This window comes from Oncorhynchus gorbuscha, linkage group LG25, assembly GCF_021184085.1.
Source record: "Oncorhynchus gorbuscha isolate QuinsamMale2020 ecotype Even-year linkage group LG25, OgorEven_v1.0, whole genome shotgun sequence".
Taxonomy (NCBI): domain Eukaryota; kingdom Metazoa; phylum Chordata; class Actinopteri; order Salmoniformes; family Salmonidae; genus Oncorhynchus; species Oncorhynchus gorbuscha.
Window position 1 is genome coordinate 22,465,661 of NC_060197.1, and position 9,651 is coordinate 22,475,311.

Genomic DNA, 9,651 nt, shown 5'->3' on the forward strand with positions numbered 1-9,651 from the left:
TTCATCCGTCCTTCTGCCTCCCCCGCCGGCGCATGGTTCTTCTTTGTGGAGAAAAAGGACAAAACCCTGCGCCCGTGCATCAACTACAGGGACCTCAACGACATCACGGTGAAGAACCGCTACCCACTACCAGGGGACGAGGGGGACGAGTGGAAGACAGCCTTCAACATGGTCAGCGGTCACTACCAGTTTCTAGTCATGCCATTTGTCCTTACCAATGCCCCAGCTGTGTTCCAGGCTCTGGTTAATGTTCTCCGAGACATGTTGAACCGGTTCGTCTTCGTCTACCTTGATGAGATCATTGTCTTCTCCTGCTCTGCCCATGAACACATGTCCAACACGCCCTCCTGGAGAACCAGCTTTTTGTGACCATGGAGAAGTGCGAAGTCCATCGCTCCACCATCCCCTTCCTGGGTTACATCATCACTACAGATAGTGTACAGATGGATCCTGGAAAGGTGAGAGAGGTGGTGGATTGGCCCCAGCCTACGTCCAGGGTGCAGCTGCAACGTTTCCTGGGAGTCTCCAACTTTTATTGCCGCTTTATCCGGTGTTACAGCACCCTGGCTTCCCCCTGTCTACACTCACCTCTCCCAAGGTTCCGTCCATGTGGTCCCCAGCTGCTGACCGTGCATTCCAGGATCTCAAACACCGTTTCACCACAGCTCCCATCTTAGTTCATCCGCCAGTTCGTGGTGGAGGCCGATGCTTCAGATGTCAGAGTGGGGGCTGTCCTGTCCCAGCGTTATGTCCTGGACCTCAAGGTACATCCCTGTGCCTTCTCACATCGCCTCAACACCACAGAGAGGAACTACAATGTGGGGAACCGTGAGCTTCTCATGGTGAAGATGGTGTTGGAGGCGTGGAGGCACTGGCTGGAGGGGGCGGAACATCCGTTCATTGTGTGGACCGACCACAAGAACCTGGAATATCTCTGTACTGTCAAGCGTCTCAATTCCAGGCAAGCTAGGTGGGCCCTTCTCTTCTTCCGGTTCAACTTCTCCCTTTCCTACCGGCCAGGATCCAAGAACATCAAGCCGGATGCGCTGTCAATGCGAAGACCATCCTTACCACCTCGTGTCTGGCAAAGGCACTCGGCAGGGGAATAGGGATGCAGGCCCGTGAGGTGCAGAATTTCCAGATGAACCCCTGGGGGGGTCAGATAACCGGATGTTTGTGCATGGTGCTGTCCGCTCCTCGGTCCTGGAGTGGGCCCACTCCTCCAGGCTTGCCTGCCACCCGGGCTCCTGTTGGACCCTGCCCTTTGTGCAACAACGCTTTTGGTGGCCTACCATGGTCCCGGACGTTCGTCGCCGGCTGCAAGGTCTGTGCGCAGGACAAGACTCTTTGTCAAGCTCCGGCTGGTCTTCTTCAACCATGGCCTGTCCCTCATCGTCCCTGATCTCACATATCCCTGGACTACGTCACAGGTCTTCCCCCGTCTGATGGCAACACAGTAGTGGACCGGTTTTCCAAAGCCGCCCACTTAATTCCTCTTCCTAAGCTCTCCCTCTGCTAAAGAGACGGCCCAACTCAACGTGCAGCACGTCTTTCCGGATCCATGGACACCTGGTAGACATGGGTCCTCAATTCTCATCCCGGTTCCAGTCAGCTCTTCAGGGCATCATGGCTGCTGGGAGGGCAACCCTTCATCCACCACTTCTACGATTTGAAACGTTCACTTGTGCTCTGTTAAATCCTGTGTGTTAAACCCAGTCTGACCTTTGGTTGGGAGGAAAAGCTATACTACTAGCTAAATGTGGTGTGGCCATGTTCCTTTGATTGCTCTGTGCAGGTCTGTCTACATTCAGTCTTTACCTTAGCTTGATACAATGCTATCCAGTTTGGATTCTCATTGCTATAATTCCCTTTGGAATTAGCTGGATTTATGCATAAATTGGTCATCAAATTTGGCCTGATCTTTATCTAAGTCACAACAATAGACAAACATAGTGTGCTTAAATTAATAATGCACAAAATAATGCACAGCACACCAACATCAAAACCTCATCCCAACTGTAAAGTATGGTGGAGGGAGTATCATGGTTTGGGGCTGCTTTGCTGCCTCAGGGCCTGGACAGCTTGCTATCGGAAAAATGAAGTTTATCAAGACGTTTTGCAGGAGAATGTAAGGCTATCTGTCCGCAAATTGAAGCTCAACAGAAGTTGGGTGATACAACAGGACAACGACCCAAAACACAGAAGTAAATCTACAACAGAATGGCTTCAACAGAAGAAAATACGCCTTCTGGGGTGGCCCAGTCAGAGTCCTGACCTCAACCCGATTGAGTTTCTGTGGCATGACCTCAAGAGAGCAGTTCACATCAGACATCCCAAGAATACTGCTGAACTGAAACAGTTTTGTAAAGAGGAATGGTCCAAAATTCCACCTGACCTTTGTGCAGGTCTGATCCGCAACTATAGAAAACGTTTGGTTGAGGTTATTGCTGCCAAAGGAGGGTCAACCAGTTATTAAATCCAAGGGTTCACATACATTTTCCAACCTGCACTGTGAATGTTTACACGGTGTGATCAATAAAGACATGAAAACGTATAATTGTTTGTGTGCTATTAGTTTAAACAGACTGTGTTTGTCTATTGTTGTGACCGATCAGATGACATTTCATGACCAATTTATGCAGAAATCCAGGTATTTCCAAAGGATTCACATACTTTTTCTTGACACTGTAAATGATTATGTTAATCTGTAATTAATAATAATAATAATAATAATAATATATGCCATTTAGCAGACGCTTTTATCCAAAGCGACTTACAGTCATGTTAAGATCTATAGTAGTGTCGTTGTGGTACGTACCTTAGCTCCAGGTCCACCTGGCTCACCGGGGAGGCCGTCCACTCCTGGTCTTCCTGGACCCCCGGGACCACCTGGCACACCAGATGAGCCTGGGAATCCTGCGGGCGGGGACAGGTGAGTGATTTGTAGTAATTGTTTATAGTATAAGGCACTACTGTGAAACACACAAATTACTCTGTGCTATGGTGCTATGAGAGAGATCATGGCTGTGCCATCTTGTGTGGACGTCAGGGCTTTAAGCCTCGTCCGAGACTAAAAAGCATGTTCAATGGCGATTCTCCATTGAAAATGCTTCTTAGTCCAGGACGAGGCTTAATCTGTGTTCCGGAAATCGGTCCATGAAGTTTATATTATAACCATACAGGTGACAGTGAATGTATACCTGCCCAGGTATTTAGTGTTTACCTTTAGCACCGGGGGGTCCTGGCAGTCCAATTCCGGAGAGGCCGGGGTCGCCCTTGGCACCTGGTAAGCCGGGGAAGCCGGGCTGTCCTGGCCCGCCGGGGTTGCCTGTGGACACACAAATGAACACTTTGTTTTGGCAAACATTTACTACACTACTACTAAACAGTTCACTAGCGCATACTTCATAGAATTACATCAAATAGTCCCCCAAACAACACCAGACATCTGTGCTGTCTGTTACCTTACTGCCGTCATCATCATTCTGGATGAAAGCTTATGCCTATCCGTTCAGGTGGGTGTGAACCTGTGCAGGTAAAGATGAAATGCTATTTACCTGGGTTTCCAGGAAGACCGGGGTCTCCATCCTGTCCCCTGGGTCCTGGGAGACCCTTCTCTGCTATCGTTTGACCCGGCTCACCTTTAGTGCCTATAGGTCAGGGGTCAAAGGCCGAGGGTCAACGGTTAGGGAATAAGGGTACAAGAGAGTTGTAGTCCTTAGAAGAGCAGCAGGTAAAGTTAATGGTAAAAGTACGACACCAATGAAATAACACAACCTTCCGGGACCCCAGGTGTGTCGATGTGTCTCACTTTTATCAACATTTCAGTTACTTTTAGGAAAAAAAGGGTTTCAAAAAGGTTCTTTGGCTATCCCCATAGAAGAACCCCTTTTGGTTCCAGGTAGAATCCTCTGTGGAAAGGGTTCACGATGGAATCGAAAAGGGTTCTACCTGGAGCCAAAAGGGTTCTTCAAAAGGTTATCCTATGAGGACAGTTGAAGAACCCTTTTAGGTTCTAGAATGCACCTTTTTTTCTAAGAGTATAATCCCTGGTTTTCAAGTACATCAGACAATATATCTTACCAGGTGATCCAGGTGTTCCCGTTCTCCCTGAGACGCCCTGAACACCCTTCTCTCCAGGGGGCCCCTGGGGGCCGAAGCCTGGGGATCCGGGGCCACCCTGTCACCTGGGAGACCCTGCAGACCGGGCTCACCTGGAGGCCCTCGCTCACCCTTCACTAACAGAGAACCCTGCAGAGGAGTGGAGAGGGGTTCATATAGAATGCTAAGTAATGGGAAAAATGGATGGATAGATGGATAGATAGTTGGAGATAGGGATGGAGGGAAAGAGGTAAGGTGAAGGGATGGATGGAGGGAGAGAGGAACAGTTAGATGGGATGAATGGATGGATGGATGAAGGGAGGGATGAACAGAGAGATGGAAGGAGACGTGAAGGGATGAGGTGGGATGGATGGACAGATAGATGGGTGGAGGAAGGTAGGGAGGGATAAAGAGCAGGAGGGATAGAAAGAAAGAAGATAAGGTTGGATGGATGAGTGGAGAGGGGAGAGGATGAGGGTGTGGAAGGGACGGATGAAGTAATATATGAATAGATAAATGGAGGGAAGGAGAGAGATGGACACTTTGCTACTCACAGATGTTCCTTTGGGTCCAGGAGCTCCAGGAACTCCATTGCGACCAGGTCCTCCGTCCAGACCAGGCAGGCCAGGGGGTCCGGGGAACCCTGTGTCTCCCTTGTCGCCCCTCACCCCATCCACAGCAATAGCCTCACCTGGGTCACCCTTCTCTCCTGGGAAACCAGGTGCACCCTGGGGACCAGGCAAACCCTGGGGGAGAGAGGGATGGAGGAGAGAGAGATGGAAGGATGGAGGAGTCATTTAGTTACTCTATCAAGGCTACTCTAGACTCGAAGGGGCAGTTTATAGTTACAGATTAAACCTAATCCTGGATTAAAAAGCATTTTCAATGGAGATTATTGTTTAATAGTCCAGAACTAGGCTTAATCGGTGTCTGGGAAACCGGCTCCAAGTAAGTCGGTCTGTAGGTTACTATAAAGTTGTGTAGACATACCTTCAAACCAGTTTCAAACCAGGAAGTGACAAACAGGAAGTACTTACAGAAGAACCTGAGGGCCCTGGGCCACCTGGATATCCTCTGTCACCTTTAGCCCCTGGTCCTCCTGGTCCACCTGAGAGCGGGAAGAGAGAGGAGAGAGGGTGGAGAGAGAGGTAAAAGGAGAGAATGATGAGAGAGAGGAGTTGTGTACAGCATTGTGTTACGGTGGCCTACACATTGCGAAATCAGGTGTGTGTTTTCTCCTCTTTACTCTGTCTTATTCCCTACCAGGTGAGGATATTCCAGGTCGCAATTGCAATTGCGAAAAAAAAAATAATAAAAACCATTTAAAAAACAGGTAGGGAGACAGGTGACCAGGTGAGAGAGGTGCAGTCTTACCTGGGAACCCGGGAGGCCCGGGAGGGCCTGGTACTCCAGGGATGGAGTTCCCACGTGAGAAACAGTTCACACAGGTTTCTCCCTTGTCACCTAAGAGAGACAGACAAGTAAGTAAGTAGGTAGCTAAGGGGAAAGACAGACATAGAAGCCAGTTGAGATCATTTCAATGACACATTTGTTCGTTCATTATTAGCCACAGTAACGTAACACAATAATGTCTCTCTCATGACAATACTCTGGAAGTATACAACAGAGAACACACAAAAAAACATACTCTCTCTTTCTCTCTCTCCGACCCACCTTTCTGTCCAGTCTCTCCTTGAAACCCTCTGTCTCCTTGTTGTCCTGGTAAGCCGGGGGCCCCTCCTAAACAGTTACCGCCCCCTGTGGAGACCCCTGCGGCCCCGGGAGGGCCTGGTGGTCCCTGAAGCCCAGGGGTCCCATTTCGTCCTGGGGGCCCAGGGAGGGAGATGCCTGGCTGGCCCTCGTCTCCCTTCTGGCCCCTCTCTCCTGGGAAGCCTGGGGAACCAGGTTGGCCTACACCTCCGGTACCTGGGGTTCCTGGTTGGCCTGGAGGACCTGAGAGACCTGGGGAGGACAGGGTCAAATGGGAAAGGTCACCATGAAAACTGGGTTATGCTCTGTATTCACCAAGCCTCTTAAAGTAGCAGTGCTGATCTAGGACCAGGTCCTCCGTGTTCATATAATCTTATTCCTTATGATCTAAACATCTAGCTCTGAGTCGCTTTATGAATATAGGTGGGTCGTTAAACTAATTCCGTGCCTTTCGAGAAGTGTATCTTGATACAAACAAAAGAAAGTGTTGGATAAAATAAAATAAAACTGTTTTCCCAACCCAAGAGGTTAAATGACAAAATGACAAAGTGCCTATTAAGTGTCAAATAAAGTAAGAGGTTTGACTGTAACAGGGTTAAATCATCCTAAATCAGCAATAAATCCCCTCGTGACTGTGTTGAATGGAAGCTTGTTGTGTGCAACAGGAAATGGTAATTGAATGCAAGCTTCACAAATAAAATGACATTGTTAAAACATTTCTAGCCTTTTTATTTCTGGGTAACAGGATGTGTTATGCTTGACCCGCACAGTTTTCCACCACAAAACACCAGAAAATAGCCAAAAAGAATAGAACCTGCTCACCTGCTTTTAAAAAAGTATTAAAGTATTATATATATATATATATATATATATATCTATACAGTATTTTTTTAAATATATATTAAAAAAAATAAGTAATATTCACCTTTAAATGAGGGACAGATGGAAATGAATCACTTATCACACAAAATAAATTATAATCTTTGGATATGAATTTGTCAACGAAATAACTAGGGCTTTACAAAGATGGTGGGTCTTCCTAGAAGTGACACAGTGTTGACGGAAATGCGGAATTTGTGCACATTAGCAAACCATTATTCATAATAAAAATCTGATGTATGGAATTCTCCATGTGGTCCACATGAAAGGGCACGTCATTTAATATAACACACTTTTAAAATTCATCATTGGTGCACAATTTCTACTTAAAGTATCAGAGGAATGCAAAAGGTCCTCATTTCGTGGAATGACCCAGGCCCCGATTGCACTCTTTACAGCATGTGTCCACTGCAAATCAAGTCCCATCTCCTGTTGGGTAGAGTTACGTACCAGGTTGTCCTCTGTCTCCTTTCCTTCCTGATGACCCGGGGAAACCAGGCTCTCCTTTTGGCCCCACACGTGCTCCTGTCTGACCATTAATCACCTGGTAGAGTAATGGGATAGAAAGGTTACTCTTGCAATCTTGTGGTTGTAGTGGAATATTACAGGATGCAGGGGCTAGAGTAGGTTACACTGCCAATGTCAGGGTTACATTGCCATCTAGTGGACAATGTCTAAAACTACGGGAGGCCACCATCTGCCCACGAACGTATAATAAGAGAAGGATGCTTGTGATACAGCTGAATGAGTAGATAAATAGATTGTTTGATATCTCACCACGCCCGGAGGTCCAGGGTATCCACGGTCACCTTTGTCCCCCTGGGAGAGAAACAGATAGAGAGTGAGAGAGATGGATGGATGGGATGAGTATGAGAAGAGATGGCGGAGGACACGTGGGAGGGTGAATCAGCGAGGTGTGGGGGGGGGGGCTGCCTTAGCTGACATCCACGTCATCGGCGCCCGGGGAGCAGTTGTTGTTGAGGGTTAACTACTCGATCCAGCAACCTTTCGGGTTACTGGCCCAACGCTCCTACCCGCCAGGCTACTGCCGCCCCCAACCGTTCATGTGTTTGTAGATCTAGTTTATTGTACGGTGTAAAATAGCATCAGAGGCCAAACTCACCCTGTCACCATCCCGACCTGGCAGACCTGGGCCGCCTAGGTCTCCTTTACTACCCTGAGAGAGAGAGAGAGACCAAGAGAGAGAGAGAGAGAGAGAGAGAGAGAGAGAGAGAGAGAGAGAGAGAGAGAGAGAGAGAGAGAGAGAGAGAGAGAGAGAGATTAGACAATGACATTTGAAATGTCTCTATTCCTTTGAAATTTTTGTGAGTGCTTACGGTTCATTTCTGATTGCTTATTTCACATTTCTTTATTATCTATTTGTATCTATCTATTTGTTTCCCATGTCAATAGAGCCCTTTGAATTGAATAGAGAGAGAGAGAGAGAGACAGGGAGAGAGCGATAGAGAGAGTGAGAGAGCGAGGTAGGGAGGTAGAGAGACAGGGAGAATAAGAGAGTGAGAGAAAGATAGAGAAAGAAAGAAAGAAAGAAAGAAAGAAAGAAAGAAAGAAAGAAAGAAAGAAAGAAAGAAAGGAGAGAGCGAGAGAGTCATTATCTCAGAATGTCATTAGCTCACTTCTCTTTAGCAAATCAAATCAAAGTGTATTGGTCGCGTACACAGTTTAGCAGATGTTATAACGGGTGCAACGAAATGCGTGTGTTACTACCTCCTAACAGTGCAGTAAAATGTACACAAACAAATAAATACATTTCAGAACGAATCCAACTAACAACCCAAATAACTCTGTAACAGTAATACAAACGCAATCTAGCAATAGTGGCCTTGTCAGTCATGCAAAAAATAAAACTGAATCTGAATCTGAGAGAGAAAGAGGCAGAGGTAGATGTTGACAGATCATACAGCATACAGACAGACAGACAGCTGGCTATAAGAACCATATAAATAGAATGTCTCGAATCATTGTAGCTCTGTGGGCAGAACTCACAGGGAATCCAGCAGGACCTGGGTCGCCATCTTTCCCCGGTTTGCCGCGTTTGCCTGCTTCTCCAGGCTCTCCTTTCTCTCCCTTCGAACCTCCAGATACACCCTACAAAACCCAACATCGGACCGTTATCATACACACTCACTACTATAGACTGATTGATTTGATTGAGTTGTTATTATAGGGTCTTGTATTATTTAGATACCTAAGCTCACTGAGCAGAGAACATCATTTAAAAAAATGTTTAACGTGTCAAAATGTACAGTATTTTGCAGGTGTATAGGCGACATAGATACACTACATGGCCAAAGGTATGCGGACAGCAGCTTGTCGAACATCTCATTCCAAAATCACGGGCATTAATATGGAGTCGGTCTTGCTTCCATTCAGCCACAAGAGCACTGATGTTGGGCGATTGGGCCTGGCCCGCAGCCTGCATTCATTTTCCTCCCAAAGGTGTTCGACGGGGTTGAGGTCAGGGCTCTGTGGAGGCCAGTCAAGTTCTTCAACACACACAGATCTCGACAACCAATTTTCTGTATTGACCTCGCTTTGTGAACGGGGCCATTGTCAGGCTGAAACAGGAAAGGGCCACAAAGTTGGAAGCAGAGAATCGCCTGGAATGGCATTGTATGCTGTAGCGTTAAGATTTCCCCTTACTAGAACTAAGGGGCCTAGCATGAACCATGAAAAACAGCCCCAGACCATTAGTCCTCCTCCACCAAACATTACAGTTGGCACTATGCATTCGGACTGGTAGCGTTCTCCTGGCATTCACCAAACCCAGTCCGTCAGACTGCCAGGTGGTGTGGCGTTATTCATCACTCCAGAGAACGCGCTTCCACTGCTCCTGAGTCCAACGGCGGCGAGCTCTTCACCACTCCAGCTGGCGCTTGGCATTGCGCATGGTGATCTTAGGCTTGTGTGCGGCTGCACGGCCATGGAAACCCATTCATG

The 9,651-nt window shown here is 47.5% G+C and overlaps 1 protein-coding gene across 1 annotated transcript in view; it reads right to left on the reverse strand.

Annotated features, from left to right (window-relative positions):
- Positions 1-9,651, reverse strand: part of LOC124013668 (collagen alpha-5(IV) chain-like) — a 97,933-nt gene that overhangs the window by 45,365 nt on the left and 42,917 nt on the right. The window contains 13 exon segments of the mRNA XM_046328042.1: positions 2,819-2,916; positions 3,224-3,328; positions 3,558-3,650; positions 4,084-4,182; positions 4,185-4,251; positions 4,656-4,847; positions 5,139-5,209; positions 5,476-5,565; positions 5,776-6,063; positions 7,141-7,234; positions 7,468-7,509; positions 7,814-7,867; positions 8,698-8,799. Of these exon segments, the coding sequence (XP_046183998.1) occupies positions 2,819-2,916; positions 3,224-3,328; positions 3,558-3,650; positions 4,084-4,182; positions 4,185-4,251; positions 4,656-4,847; positions 5,139-5,209; positions 5,476-5,565; positions 5,776-6,063; positions 7,141-7,234; positions 7,468-7,509; positions 7,814-7,867; positions 8,698-8,799 (1,395 nt within the window).